At 41.4% G+C, this 15,486-nt stretch overlaps 2 protein-coding genes across 3 annotated transcripts; both read left to right on the plus strand.

Annotated features, from left to right (window-relative positions):
- Positions 1 to 1,128: 1,128 nt before the first annotated feature.
- On the plus strand, positions 1,129 to 7,459 carry LOC137872662 (homeobox protein Hox-A10). 2 transcript variants are annotated; one of them, XM_068710994.1, is made up of 4 exons: positions 1,129 to 1,197; positions 4,641 to 5,636; positions 6,484 to 6,766; positions 6,873 to 7,459. In XM_068710994.1, the coding sequence occupies exons 2-3, from the start codon at positions 4,784 to 4,786 to the stop codon at positions 6,756 to 6,758; spliced, it is 1,128 nt and encodes a 375-aa protein (XP_068567095.1). In that variant the 5' UTR covers positions 1,129 to 1,197; positions 4,641 to 4,783; the 3' UTR covers positions 6,759 to 6,766; positions 6,873 to 7,459. The 2 variants fall into 2 exon arrangements, with proteins under 2 accessions (XP_068567095.1, XP_068567094.1); XM_068710993.1 differs by having other exon boundaries at positions 6,484 to 7,459.
- A 3,473-nt stretch (positions 7,460 to 10,932) lies between these two features.
- On the plus strand, positions 10,933 to 12,572 carry hoxa9a (homeobox A9a). The gene is made up of 2 exons (XM_068710995.1): positions 10,933 to 11,584; positions 11,947 to 12,572. The coding sequence occupies exons 1-2, from the start codon at positions 11,038 to 11,040 to the stop codon at positions 12,189 to 12,191; spliced, it is 792 nt and encodes a 263-aa protein (XP_068567096.1). The 5' UTR covers positions 10,933 to 11,037; the 3' UTR covers positions 12,192 to 12,572.
- The last annotated feature ends 2,914 nt before the right edge of the window (positions 12,573 to 15,486 follow it).

The following is a 15,486-nucleotide window of genomic DNA, read 5'->3' on the forward strand; positions in this document are numbered from 1 at the left end:
CTATATTTCCAAATAAAAAAACAAATGAAAAGATCATTGACAAAAAAACTGCTGCCTTGTCATTGTTTTTTCCCCCACAAGCTTTAGGTTTTCGGTGAATGGAAATGCGCACGTGAAACATTTTACGCACGAAACACATTCAACTCGCAATAGTTATATCACAAGCATGTACCAGCGAATGTTGCAAACATACATACATAATATGAACTGTCCAACCTGATAGAGGCACACAGAGTACAAACTAAACATATGTTTATGTTAAGCCTTTAAAATAAAAGTTAATAAAGTAACATATTTAATATTGAAGCTGTTGTATAACCTTACATTTTAATGGGTTCTGATTGATCACATATAGAAACTAAACAAAGTATAATTCCTCTGATGGCAAATATTGTCCTGTTGTGCTACAATTACGTTGATCAGTATTTTGAGCCATTAACGACATTGCAACTATTGCATTCCAGAAGAAAACATGTGTCATTGAACCAATGCACATCCACCTTTATCCGTCTCTTTACATTTGTTGTCGCCATGTACACTTTATTTTCTATTCGTTTTTCACTCTTTCTCTCTCGCTCACTGTAGTTTGTGTGTGCATGCTGTCATTACGCTGATTGGCTTTGGAAACACTGTTCCAACAGCAGTCTCCTTTGGCGAGGGTCGCCATATTTGCTGTTATCACTGTGTTTATGGGAGCTAGCCGCAGCGCATTGGCGTTCATATATGACAGTCAAAAGGGCCATAAACGCGGGGATAGAGGCTGAAGTTTATGGTTGCCTCTCTCTGCCATAGTCCGGCCTTGCCTTGCGCATCCTTTACTGCGCGCTGGAATTCCGTCCCTAATTACGGGACATCCTCCCCGTTGCCGCAGCAACGCGGCCATAAAAGCTGTCTGAGTCTGGGGCATTTGTACAATTGGAGTGCAGTGCAATAAACCGTCTGAGACCCAAGGTTATTAACTGTTACCAAGGAGGCGAGAGCAGCGGCAGTGAGAGCACGGATAGGAACAGCCTTTGCTTGCTGCATCGACTTCACTTGAGATGTTTTGCCCCTCGTGCGGTTTATCCACCACGAATCAGTTTAGTGGCGACGGCTGCACTCGGGATTAGTCTTTCCTCTGCCACCGGGCGGCGCTGTTGGGACCAATGTCATGGCCGTGGATATTTTCGTCTCCAAGCTCACCTCGAATGCAAGCAGGTAAAAGGTGTTGTCAACACAAGCTGAAGCTTGAATAGTTTTCTCTGTTGCAAGAAACCTTCTGAATGTCCACTCCGTAGACTCTTCTCTTGCATGCGACTCCTGTTAGCTTGAGATGGGATCCGTTTTGTGTTTAGTCTCCACATTTCTCTGGTGCACAAGTCTTCCTGGGGGCCCTAATAAGGCAACACATCTGTGCCAAGCCTTCATGCTGCATGTGCTATTCATTTTGCTGAGCTTGAGGTTTTTAATGGTTGAAGAATAGCATGGCCGGCTTGTACCTGGAGAGATCTGCAACCCCGTCCAGTCCAACCACAAATGTTTTGGATTTGGGGAAAAATCTGCCTTAATTATAAAAAAAAAATGGATACAGTTAGTATGTTAACGATACAGTAAGCAGCGGGTGCTGGATACAAAACATATGATTTCATTTTTCAGATGGTTCACATGCTAATGCAGCTCATCTTAAAACACAGCAGCTGGCTTGCATGCTCGTTCCTCTTCCTCCTCTTCCTCTTCAAAGAATCCGCTAACAACATTTGACGTCCTTCCAAAGCACATTATTCTCTGTACGTGCCAAGTGGATACAAGCTGCTATTAGAAAAGTCGATCTGATTGTGATAGGGCAGCAACCGCGTCTCCTTTTCCTTCCTGTCACAGATACAGAGCTGCACTGAGGGTATTCGGTGTCAGTCCGAGTGGCGGGTTACTATTCTGGACCTAATGCTTGTGGACGAGTCTCTTTCTCCTTTGTCTCTCGTGAAAAATAAATGCTTCCGCTGGATGTAATAAAACGCCGCATTATTGTTCATAACTGCACTCGGGACGAACATGATACGACTCAAACGGCCTCTTCGGCCACGATTATATGGGCGGGATCAAAGCCAGTGGTCAGAGTGAACTGTTTTGGGGATATAATAGCCGGGCAGCTGTGAAAATGAAGATTTAATAGGAACAATTAATAACTGTAACACAAAGATATCGATAGGCCCCAATACCAGTACAACACCATGTAGTGTGTGCGTGTATAAGCCAAAACAATGTAATACTGGGCACAGATAATTCATTGATGTATTGAGTTTCCTAACTTTCCTTAAGGAACAGGCAACTGTGGGGAAGAGTATACACACTTTCTTTAGTAGGTCAGTTCTGCAGTGAAATATTTTATGGTTTTGGGGGAATTTACAGGCGGGCAAAACATGCTCGGCGCACGGCCTTTGTCTTTAAAACTCTCGCGCTGGAGAAAATGCTCTTTTCTTTATATATTTCAACAAATCATATTTTTTCTTTTGAAACATATTATTGTATTATATCCGTGTATACATAAATAACCTCCAATCAACTTTCAGTCATTTGAAATATGTGCGTTTTGAGCGCGAGCGATTGACAAATGTCCACCGTCGACGCGCTAAAATTCTAAGCCAGTGTTCATAAATGAGCTGTCAATGACAGAGCGTTTGAAAACCTAAATGGGCTCGATTTATGAATTTCTCCGAAATTTCCTCATTTCAGTACAACAGGCTGCAAACAAACCCGGGGGGCTAGCGGCCACCTGGGCCTGGTAATGGCAAAGCTGGCCGAGATTAACTTCAACCTGGAGAGAGCAATAGACTGCACATGGCCAAGGACACTACGAGATGGAAGGAGAGTTTTATTGTGGCCCTTATTGCCCCAAATTGGACCGACAGGATGACAAGCTTTATGTCTGCTTTCCTTTGGCACATTGAGCCTGTTCCTTGCACAACACCGTGATCAATTCTTTGACACTTTAACAAATATATATGTTTTGTACCGAGTAGTTTTTATTTTTTCAAATGTAAATTTGTTGTACCGCAGCTTTTTCTTAAAAACATATTTGTTCATATAACCTGTGAAGGAAAGCACATCCAGGTTTAACCTTTTTTGTGCAATGCGTAATGACTAGTTATAGGTACATATTAACTAGTTTCCGTATCCTAAATTGGTGAAAACTCTCAGGAGTACAACCATTATTACTACAAATCGTAATTTCAAAAATATCTAAGAAAGTACTTTGTTTGAGTGTGAAATGTAAAATGATATCCTGAGTAGTTTTATATCACGACGAAGAAAAGCAAAGCCTAATAGGCTCTAATACAGGAAATGACTATATATGCAGTAACATATGGCATTTTAATAATTTCATGTGTAAAAGGTAAGTCCTTGAACATTAAGAAAATAATTTATTCTTTAAGGCTTTTTTTCGTTATTTTATCTTTATTTGCTTTTTATTACTGGTGTCAATGGATTGGTTTACTGTTGTTTACGCACGGAGATAGCTTGGTTAATCTTACTGAATTTAACATAATCAAGATTTACATTATCCAATATTCGTCCACAATCTTAAATACAAAATGGTTATGTTTAAAGTAATAGTATAAGAAGACAGTTCAACGATGTCAACTTGATGTTGACCACTTCAAAGACGTTCCCTGTCCAGCAAAAAACGAAAATCAACAATCAGAATCAGCTTTATATGCCAGATATGACTACACGTACAAATCATTTGTTTTTGTTGTTAGTCCCACTGTACTTGCACAGAAAATAGACATACAGCTAAAGAAACAAAACTGCAACAAGAGTAAACATAAACATGTAATCATTCTGTATAAGTAGCCTACTAGGTGAAAGAAGTGTGAGTATGTATGTATGTATATATATATGTATATATATGTGTGTATATTATATATATATATATATGTATATATATGTGTGTATATTATATATATATATATATATATATATATATATATATATATATATATATATATATATATATATACATACAGACACACACACAGACACACGTCAGACCGTTTCTGTAGATTGTAAAGAAAGAACAAAGTATGTTTAACAGTACTCTTAATCTCCAGGCAACACTAATCTTAGCACCTTTACATTTAGTGCGGAAGCGCTCAGTCTGTCTTCAGGCTAATGGATGCACCAAAACGGCTTTTTGCCAAGTCATTTCGCTAGAGGCGAATTCTACCTACAATTAAACACATTTTATTACCTTTAAGTCCCATTGCTTTCTTATTGTTTGTCATTGTTGGTGGGTTCTGCAGCTTTTTAAAAACTGAATTTAAGGCCATATTTTTATAGTTTCATTTGACCATGACTCTCACTAGAGTATTACTTTTTTTTTTTATAAATCTGATACTTCTGTTTTGCACCTAATGAGCTTTGTGGTAACATTTGATTTGAATGTGAGAAACAGACAATCAGGTCTTAAGACATGACTTGTTGGGAAGGGATTTTAACGCTTGTTAAACTATTAAATTAATGAAATACTGCTTTTCAATATATATCTATTCTTCAACTTTGTATCATGCTGGACCTCGCCCCTTCTAGGGGGTAATGGTGGTGCATTAAGGCAAGGTGAGGGAGCACACTGATTGCTCTGCTGCCTTCTTTCTCCGTCTCAGCTCCATGATGGATATGGCTCCGGCTGCTACGTAGCCACGGAATGGGAGGGACTGCCCGTCTTCCAGCATTTCCATTGGTTTTGCAGTCTGCACGGCGGAGAGGGGGGTGCCTCTAATCATATCCAGCATGTTTTGCACAAGAAATGTCAGCCAGAAAGGGCTATCTTCTTCCCTCGCCAAAATACACCACAATAATGTCATGTTCAGACAGTCCGTCAGGAAATGCGTTTTTAGTGGATTCTCTGATCAGTGGCCGCACCGAGAGCGGCGGAGGTCACTATGCTGGGAGCGCGGTGTGCGTGCCTCATAGCGCCGCAACAGAAGTGCCTTACGGACTACACAACTATGGATACTTCCCAGGTATGGGGAAGCGCGGCGAGGTGGGTCCCCAAAACATGGTCTCCGCCTCTAGTGCGTACATGTCCAGCATGGAAATGTGGATGGACGCGCAGAGGTCATGTCGAATGGACCAAGAGCACCCGGTGGGTCCCCAGGTCGCACCCTGCTCGTTCCCGCAGAATATTAAGGAGGAGAGCACCTACTGCCTGTATGAGCAGCCGAAGTGCCCTAAAGCCTCAACCGCCGAAGATCTTACATATTCGAGGTTAACAGCAGCGGGCTTAGGCTCGAGTTCTTGTACAGTTACCGATGGTGGCGGCGGGGGCTCAGTGCCTGTGCCGGGCTACTTCCGCTTGTCTCAGACACACGCACATTCTCATAAACTTTACAACACCAACAGCCCCCAGCCGAACCCTTCCCATTCTCATTTTGGCCTACACCCCATTGCTCCTGCTCGCTTCCACACGCCACCAACTACTCCAGCCACGACGCAGGAAGGGAGGAACACCGAGGAGTCCGTGTCCTCGGGAAACGCCGACCTGCAAGCTCACGCTGCACCGGGGACCGAGGAGGCACGCGAGTCCTCGGATGCAGAAGTCTCTTCAGCTGACGAGACGGAAGAGCATGACAAAGAGAGACCAGCAAAGACAACTAAAGGTAATCACAGTTCATTCTAGGTGTGGTCCTGTGGTTTTATTTATATGTGCAGTGCAGGTAGAATGAGGCTTTTTAATGGCACCTGTGTAGTTCTATTTTACTGGTTAGACTTGCAATGCCAAGTCAAGACGGGTATGGGAACGTTGCATTGACATATTATATTATTTAAGTATTTTGTCTCTAAGTTGTTATAATATGTGTACGCAATGATGTATATGTGCATGAATACGCCCCGAAATATTATGCGTAAAACCGGAAAAAGTAAATTATTGAAGGACAAAGCTAGATTTGGATTAATTAAACAATACTACAGTGTTATTTCAAATAAACAAAATAAAGGAATTATTGTAAAATACATAAAATACAATATAATACATTTTAACTACCTATACCTTTAGCCAATATTTTTCGGAGCGCTGCGTAAAATGCCTACGTGTATTTGTGTAGGCCTTTTATATTTTCTGTGCCACAAAGTCTTTTTATTCTTTCACGACTTATGACACAAAACAAGATTTGTTTCATCGCACTATTGGTGTAACATGTTCATGTGATTTCAAACTATTACTGACGTTTCAACTCTAAGTCAAGTCTGAGTCTAACAAAGCAGCCATAGTTTACGCATAAGACATACACACAAACACACATGTTACTGTAACGTGTGTGTATAACAAACCATAAACACTCCTAGATACATATCTCTCTCTCTCTCACACACACACACACACACACACACACACACACACACACACACACACACACACACACACACACACACACACACACACACACACACACACACTATCCCATGTTCCAATGCGTAAAACCATGTATCTGCCATTTTCTGTAGGAGACACAAAAAGTGAAAACACGGCCAACTGGCTGACAGCAAAAAGCGGCCGGAAGAAACGCTGTCCATACACCAAGCATCAGACACTGGAGCTGGAGAAGGAGTTCCTCTTCAACATGTACCTGACCCGAGAGCGCCGCCTAGAGATCAGTAAAGGCGTCCACCTGACGGACAGACAAGTTAAAATCTGGTTCCAGAACCGCAGGATGAAACTGAAGAAAATGACGCGGGAAAACAGGATCCGGGAGCTCACCTCCAACTACGGATTTTCATGATGAACAAGGTGATCACATTGAAATAGAAGATCACATGGTGAAAGCAATGCCCCTCACCCTTTCTCACCACTCTGTCCACATATTGACTCATTTCACTGTGGGGTTTATTTCCAGACACGCTTAAAGTTGATGTATCGTCCTCTGTGAGCCACTGAGAATAAGAAAAGGGGAAAAAAGTGAACGTTATGAGTTCAATTTGATTGTTTTCCGATGTTGTGTTTTTGTATTGTCGAACTGTTTCTGTCACTTCTGTCGTATGGTTGGATAGTGTTGTCAGTGGACTTAAATTAACGCAATTTAAAAAAAACATTGTGCCCTGGAAGGTGGCTTAAAATGACCACTTCTCTCCCCACCGCTGACAATAAAATATCTTTAAATTTACTCAAACAAATATGAATTTATTTTATTTTAATTGGAATTGCATGATATAAAGTTATCATAAAAATCAGTTTCAAACCACTGGGATATAATGCCCATGTATCACCAAGGGAAGAATAATTCACCTTTGACCATTAGATGTAGTCTACCATAATATAGGCCTTTTCTATGTATGAGCTAAATGTATGAGTTGAATCTTTAATCACGTTGAGGGCGTTTACACGAGACCGGTGTGCAAAGTGTAGTAGGAATGTTTTTATTGTATATTTCTGTGTACATATGACAGTGTTTTTGTGTAATGCTTAATAAATTATCAGCTCGCATTGAGGAGTATCTGCTTGTATGTTTGTACTATGGGATTATATTCAGTCAAAGTGTATTCTACAAAATCACAAAACGAGATTTGTTGAAATCCCAAATAATACGGGCTCCATTGCTGGAGACTCAACAGTTTTATTTGATGAACTGGCTAACAAATGTTCTGGAGGCTAATGTAATGGAGATCGGAAATAATTAAGATATTAGGCTATAAGCCGTCTAGCTGCATGCCCAGCCGGCTATTGTAGAGTTTTATGACTGGCTGCTATATGAGGTTTCTCCCTCTCCTCTAAGAGCAGCTTCAGTCGTGGGAGAGTCTTCCAGACGGAGAGGAGGCCCGGCTCTCTGCTAGAAATTCGAACTGTACAGATACACTGTGGACATGATACATTACCTTCTGCTTTAGTTTTGGAATACTAGGATTTGTATTTCGAGGATCGGGTAAGTCCATTTATCAATGTGAATTTGTTCATTTTGCGCCTTGTTGCACCGGCTTCGTGTGTACAAAACAGTTGTACTTTCTCAATACAGACGATTTTTGGACACTTGGTGACGGGACCGATGACCACGGTGCATTACGAATTGGCTGATTGTGTTTCACTTGAGGCCCGGATCGACTGTCGAGTGGTTTAGGTAGTTTCATGTTGTTGGGGTCCATTTCTAACTCTGCAACATGAAACTGTCTTAATTGCCGCAGTTCCACACATCGAAACCAAAAGGGAAGCAAATCGGGGACAAAAAGATGATGTGATTTGATGAAAATTGTGGAGATGTGTTTTGGAAGCATGTTCTAAAAGTCCCTGGTTTATAAACCGAGGAAGGTTGACTGGCTATTTTGTAGGCTATATTCTTAACCTGTCTCCTGCAATGTTTTCTTTAGACTTCTCTACTTGTAATTCGTCTGAAAATAAGCCCACGCGGGAGTGTGTACTGAATCTAAACGTGATCAAAGCAGAGCTGCAGTATGCGTCGTGGACTTGGGATTAAGGGTTAAGCCGTGAGTGTTTTCCGTGAGTAGTAGTGACGCAGACACGCCAGACAAGGCCTCGGTTACGACCACTGCAGTGGAGGGGAAGGGGAAGGTGAATTGGGCAACAGCGACCTCCGTGGGCAATGAGACCGGATGCTTCCGCTGCGCAATAGTGGCTCAGACAAAAGGAGGGGAAGGGCTTTATGGCGATATTTAGATCCGCCAGACAGGCTGTTATCTGCAGAGGCAAAAGAAGTGAATAGCCCCTGCGGTAAACTGGGTGAAAAAAACACCCTGATTTAGGTTTACAGCCTGAGAGCCATTGGCAAAGTGGCGTCTTTTCCTCCTCTGAAGGTGTTTGTCTATTCTAACTTTTAGTGCGCAAATAGGAGGACAGCCGCTCCTTTGCCCCCTCGGCTTGTTTGATCTCTACTGGCCAAATAAAGTGCAACTACCATTGAGGTGATAGCTTGCAACCAGAATGCACATTATGGACAGCTTGCGCCCATTTCCTTTGCTTCTCTTCTAAATGCAATAGTAAGAACTGAGTGGAGAGTATTCCTGCGCGTTGAATTGCCTGTGGCCTTGTGGGGTGTTGGCCAAGCCCTTCGTTTATTTGCTGGTGATAAATAAAAGCCGCAGCGTAATGTGTAAGAACTCAAGGTTGCTGTTTTGTAGACGTGATTTGCAATGTGGAGTTAGGTTTAGGATATTGTGGAGGTTTATAAGCATTTAGTAAAAAAATCTGGATTGAGATTCAGTTCTTAATGCTTTCTGAAATATACATATACATTCTCAGTATTTTGTTATTATTGTGATACAATATTTTTAGCTAAATGCATTTGCCAGTTGACATATGAGTTTTCCACAAATACAAAGTTAATATGTATGCATTTATTAAATTATTTCTATGTTAATGATTCTAGCAGGCGATGTCCTTAATATTAATGAATTAAATTGAATATGCGTGTTAGCATTTTATAATCTCAATCTCTAGTACTCATATTTTAAATGTGCTCCTGTCTCCTGGTGTTCGCCACTGCTCGCACCATTTCATTTTAAAAGGGGAAAACCACAAGCACCACATTACGCATATTCTTAGCTCTATTTAAGTGTAACGTTACACCGAGGCACTGGCTGCAAGCAAGCATTACAGTTAATTTGTTGATGGCGGTGATGATGGCGACGTATCGGCCTACACAAGTGATAACGGCTGTGTGAATAATAAACGCTTTAAACGGTGCACGGGTTAAACTACGAGAAACTAGGATGAGCCATCAATGGTATTTGGAAAATATTCAATAAATATTTGGGTATCACAAGTTAATTCAGTGGGTCAAAATTACATTTTCATCACATTTATTCCGTTTCCCTTATCATTTTAATTCATCCTATAATATATTTATATTTTCAATGTTGTGACAATTTTGAAACGCAACTGTTGTTTCTGATTTAATAATATGCAGTCATAAGCCGTAAATGTTCTTTTGTATTTTAGGCCAGTGGTCTTACACCGTATAGCCAAACCAATAATGTGCTGGTTTGCAACTGCAACGAACAAGACAAACTGCTTGATTTTCTCTTTTGTTAATTTAATTGAACATTCCTAAATAAAATCTTTACCATTTTAAAGAAATAATTATGCTGATTGAGTTATTTCCCCGACTATATGAGAAATGTACATAGTCCTGCATTATCCTCGGTAAGACTGTTCGCTGTAATGTGGATTATTAGACGCTGGAGCTGTAGCCACATATACGTGAAGTAGGCTATCAACTAAAAGCTAAATTGCGAAATACGGTTATTGAAATATCAGCCCAGATACACATATGCTTATATGTTTTAAACAGCATAGGCCCACAAACGAACTATCTTTTTTAGAAATGTTGAACTGAACCGCATATATTTTAGTGCGTTATAGTCTGTACAATTGTTTAAGGTGTGAAGGGAAGTATACGGACGTTATTTGTCTGATACAGCCGAAAAAAGAACAAATAAAGAAAATTGTAATTTGTATAGTGGTTATTTGTGATCCAGGCTTTGTTTCAAATTTGAGATGCTACGTTTCTTTAATATAGCGGTGGTTACAATGTGTTTTGGTGAACAGCAATGGCAGGGTGCTTACGTGTCCTATAAAGAACCTCGTAAAATAGGGCCTCCAAAAACACACTGCATCGTTTTGGATAACCAAATGTAATTTCATCAGCAGCAGTTGGCTAAGATACTGTAAAACACCTTTTTCATTCAGTTATTCACATTTTCCGTCTCGCAGATCTAAATAATATCCTGATAATTCTTAGCTTTAAAACTAAAGGTTGTTATAGGAAAACGGGTGAGTATTTAATGACCAAAGGGATTGATTTATCCTTTATTGTTCAGCCTTTATGATCACGTGTGTCTGCTACCCAATAGCATGGCAGCCTGTCTCCCCATTACTAGCCCACTGTAGTTCTCTGTGGGGCCAAGTTGCTACTTGATTTCTCCACATTGTTATTTTGTGAGGCTGGGTTTACTGCGTGTGTGTGTGTGTGTGTGTGTGGTGTGTGTGCACGTTTTACTTTTGCATGAATCTGCTGTATGACTGCTTACATGTGAACGTATACTTTTTCTGCCATGTCGACATCCGGAACATTGACTAGTTACTACGTCGATTCCCTCATTTTGCCCGAGAGCGAGGAGCTCTCTGTGCCGAGATACCCCTCCGGTCCTGGGCTGCAGCACAGGCAGCCCGCCTCGATTAGCGACCACAGCGAGCTCGGAACCTGCACCTTCCCGTCCAAACCTCCGGTATTTGGGCCATCGTGGAGTCACGTCCCTGCTCAATTCCCAGGCACCGTTTCTTCTGTGTATCACCATTATGGGCATCCCCAAGGCCCGGTCGGTGCAGATACAGATGGCCGCTATCAGTCATGGCTGCTGGAGCCGATGTCCGGTTCCCTGCCCATGGCCGGATTACCGACGACCCATCACTACGGAATCAAACCGGAGGGTCTTGCGACGCGAGCTGACGGCGCGCTGCCCGGCTCCCATACGGCGCTGCTGCTCTCTGATTACGCCAACGGGACTGTAGCGACGGCTTCACCGGTGGAAAAGGACACACTGTCCGTCCAAGGAGGGGACACGAGCGGGGAAGCTGAAGAGAAACCGGGCCTTGATCCAAGTAAGTCGCTGCAGACCCCTCTATGTTTATAGTCTATTTACATCGCATAAAGCGGTGAGGACTGGGGTGCGTGATGGGGGTGCGCGTCTGAACAGATGCCATTCTGAACGTGCCATTTCCTTATGGGGACAGTTAATGGCCCAGCTCCCATTGCTATATTAGATAACCTTTTGCAGCTTAAAGTGAACGTGAGCTAGGAGAAATAGGGGTAGGTTTTATTTGGATGTAGCCATTTTCTTCTGATCAGAGGGGATATTTTTTTGGTCTGAGCCAAATTATGAGTGATGTTTTTGGGTTTTTTTTTGCATTTGGTCACCCCGGCACCGGCCCCTCACACCAATGTCGCACCCCACTCTTTCCAGATAACCCAGTGGCCAACTGGCTCCACGCAAGTGCCACGAGAAAAAAGCGCTGTCCGTACACCAAGCACCAGATCCTGGAGCTGGAGAAAGAGTTCCTCTTTAACACCTACCTGACCAGGGACCGTAGGTACGAGGTGGCGAGGCAGTTAAACCTCACCGAGAGACAGGTTAAAATCTGGTTCCAGAACCGCAGGATGAAGATGAAGAAGTTTAATAAAGACGGCGCACCGAAAGAGATTGACTGAATCGTAGATATACATTATTTAGCGAGCTTTGTGTGTGGAAGCTCTTAACCCTGCTGGACCTTGTTTTTAAACTCATTGTCTTATTGTTCTGTATAACAGAAGCTGTTAGGCTTATTTGTCTTGTAAAAAAAAAAGCATGTTGGGCTTCAGTTTGATGCGACTACCTTTATATTGCACAATTTTAACGGTGCACACTCGTTTTGTATTTGTTCTTTTCTCATGTTGATTTTATTAATACCTCGTTAAAGTGTATTAGTTGGCCTGGTCCCTGTGCTTGTTTGTGTATGGATGTTTCTAGCTGTGTGTGCTCTTGTTTGTAGTTATATTTGTTGTCTATCTCAAAGTCCCCTGAGCATATAGTTTATAAAATGTATTAATTTAGCTGTTGTTTATCCCTTACTGCTAGAACTATGACTGATGACCATGAGTTTGAATCTAACGTTGGACACGTATACCAGACCGATGGCATTTTGAAGTAGGTTCATAAACCTCATAAACCACTTGAAAATGCTAAAACACTAAATTAAAACATGTAATAGAAGCTGTATCACACGACACGATTGACTACCTAGGTCTTTCAACTACCTACAATAATATAATTTTTTTGCGATTGCGGATTATAGATTTGCTTGCATTAGATGCTGAACTGTGAATTTCAGGGAGTAACGTTTTCAAAGTACATAATGTTTGTTAGTGAGAGGGAAATAAATAAAACACTGTAGGCTACTTATTGAATACCTCACGGTCTGCTGACCGTCTGACTTTTGGTTGACAAATGTAATTTGTACTTTATTTATTAAATAAAACAAATTATAGGCCTGTCTGTGAATGCATGCACACTCTTATTACATTTTGGCCTGGCACCGAGATCTTTTTATTCTTCTAAAATCTCAATTCGCGAATTACCGCTGCACAAAAAAAGTATTTGATGGTGTTTTTTGCACTGCAATAAATATGAAGGTTACCGCCGTCAACTAGATCTCAACATACACCCCCCCCCCCCCCCCCCCACACACACACACACACACACGAAAATACATAAAGGAAACATACAACATATTTGGAGAATTTAACAATTACGAATACAAAATGAGGTCAAATTAACAACATTTTACAGGTTTTTGTAAATATCCTCAAGCCTTTCAATGTGTAGAGAACACACACACACACACACACACACACACACACACACACACACACACACACACACACACACACACACCTATAGGTGAATCTGTGCGTGTGTTTTGGATTGGGGACAGAGCTGCGTCTTGGCAGAGGATGTTGTTAGCTGTATGCAGCCATAAAAGACAATTACCGCTATAACCTTTTATGGGGTGCGAAGCGCTGCGAGGCGAGAGGACACAAAACCAAAAAAAAAGACATTGAGGGCTTCAACAGCTGAAGCCCAAAATAATACAGGCTATGTATTGCTGCTCAGCTCAGATATGACGAGGCCGCTCGGCCTAAAGCTCCGTCATTAGCGCCATGTTAATAACCAAGAACGGAGTATTATGAAATATAACAGCACAATGAATTTGGGATTTTAAACGCAACGTGACCTCAAATATTCTATCCCAAAGGTTTTAGAGAAGAGCTCTAGTTTTAAAATATGACCTCTGCATTTGTAAGGCTGCTTCAAGTCTCTGCATGTTGGTGAAAATATTTGGCACAAGGGCACAGAAAATGCAGGCAGTGCAAATCCAACGTGAGCTAGCTGCAGAGCTGCTAAGTTTGAAATACGTAACGGCTCTGTCAGATACACCAGCTTTAGTTCTTATTAATGACTTCACATACACTGATTGTGGTAGTTAGAGGGTAAGTCAGACTTCAGTTGGAGTGCTGTTGTGACGCGTTAGGGGACGCAGATGGACCCAAACTTCAAAGACTCGGCCAGAGACAGTGCAATAAAACGCCTGGTCTGCTATACTGTCTGGCATTCCAGTTTTAATGGCTTTATGGCCGTCCAGACACAATTAGGCTGTTTCCAGAATGGCAGCCATTTGTTTTTTCTTCTCTTTTTGTGGGACTGCGCCCTGGACAAAAGGCCGAGCGGAAATGATCAGCTTTATTGGACTTTCCCCGACGGGGACGCGCAGGACTCACGGTCATTTGGCGCGATCCTTTGTTTCTACCTGGGAACCTTCCGCCCTCTGCTCCTTTGCTGGGCCCATCCTAAAGGAAAAGGAGCAATAAAGTCAGCAGCTAGCTTCAAACGCAGTGGTTGGCCTATAGATGATGCTTTTTCGAAATACATCTGGACATGTCTGTTAAAACGCATCATCGCTTTGCTCGAAAAACAACGAGGAACAAACATTTTGAGCTTCATTTCTTCAAGTTTTGTCTTGCACTAAATACCAGATTGCAGCAGAAAATGAAAACGCCTGCGCACTGCTGTCTTCCCACCATGCAGTCCCCACTAGTCACCAGATGGTGGCGACACTGTTCCACAACATCACACTGCCATTTTAGCACTCCTCAATGAACCTGCACTGGGGAACAAAATGTAGTAACATTTTTTAAGAGTCCAGCAAAAATAATTTCACACCTTTTTACAGTCTCAGTGCAGAAGCTGCTTCTCCAGCCTGCGGCTCAGCAGGGAAGAATGAAACAGTCAGCACACGGTGACTGCTGGATTAGCCTTCTGCGTTCACCCTCAGAAAGTCGCTGTTTAATGTTTTTCTTTTTAGGATGTTTTTATAGGCTACCGCTTTATAGACGCAACTCATTTGTAACTTAGTTAACTTGAGTGATGGTAGGATTATTAAGAGTAACATAAATATTAGCAGTTTCCTCATCGCAAGTATTACTTTATTTTTGAATTTCCTAAATAGAATATATATTTCCACTAGCTTTTTCGATTTAACTTACAATACGCACAAAATATTCAGCTGTCACAAATATTGCAACGAGTTTAAGGTGTATTATTTTTTTTTATTATTATTGTTTCTGTTTTTGTAGTTCTGTTTTTTTTCCCAGTATAATTCTGACGATGTGTTCTTTTATCTTTGAGTGTTTATTGTAGGTATGCTTTAATTAGTTAATTATTGCTCTTATGGACCATTTCAGTAACAATGTAATGCCAGTAAAATATCTTTGCAGGGTGGATTGAGGCAGAGGCCCTGGTATTATTATAATTTGATACTTAAAGTAACAATTGTTGTGACATATTCTCACCTCAAACATCCAGTGTCAGTGCACAAATTCAAAGCTATCATGTTCCAACCTAGTAGAAAATAAACAGTTTATACACATCGTGAATTGTTTGCACTTATAGGTACATTTTAATCAAAAT

Source organism: Cebidichthys violaceus, unplaced genomic scaffold, assembly GCF_023349555.1.
Source record: "Cebidichthys violaceus isolate CVI_PGR_0920_01 unplaced genomic scaffold, fCebVio1.0.p SCAF_16, whole genome shotgun sequence".
NCBI classification, from domain to species: domain Eukaryota; kingdom Metazoa; phylum Chordata; class Actinopteri; order Perciformes; family Stichaeidae; genus Cebidichthys; species Cebidichthys violaceus.

What these genes read in the sequence shown, in the direction of transcription:
- hoxa9a (XM_068710995.1), top strand. Translation starts at nt 11,038, where the DNA reads ATGTCGACATCCGGAACATTGACTAGTTACTACGTCGATTCCCTCATT. An exon ending in GAAACCGGGCCTTGATCCAA is followed by an intron (nt 11,585 to 11,946) that starts GTAAGTCGCTGC and finishes CACTCTTTCCAG; the next exon opens with ATAACCCAGTGGCCAACTGG.
- LOC137872662 (XM_068710993.1), top strand. Translation starts at nt 4,784, where the DNA reads ATGTCAGCCAGAAAGGGCTATCTTCTTCCCTCGCCAAAATACACCACA. An exon ending in ACCAGCAAAGACAACTAAAG is followed by an intron (nt 5,637 to 6,483) that starts GTAATCACAGTT and finishes CATTTTCTGTAG; the next exon opens with GAGACACAAAAAGTGAAAAC.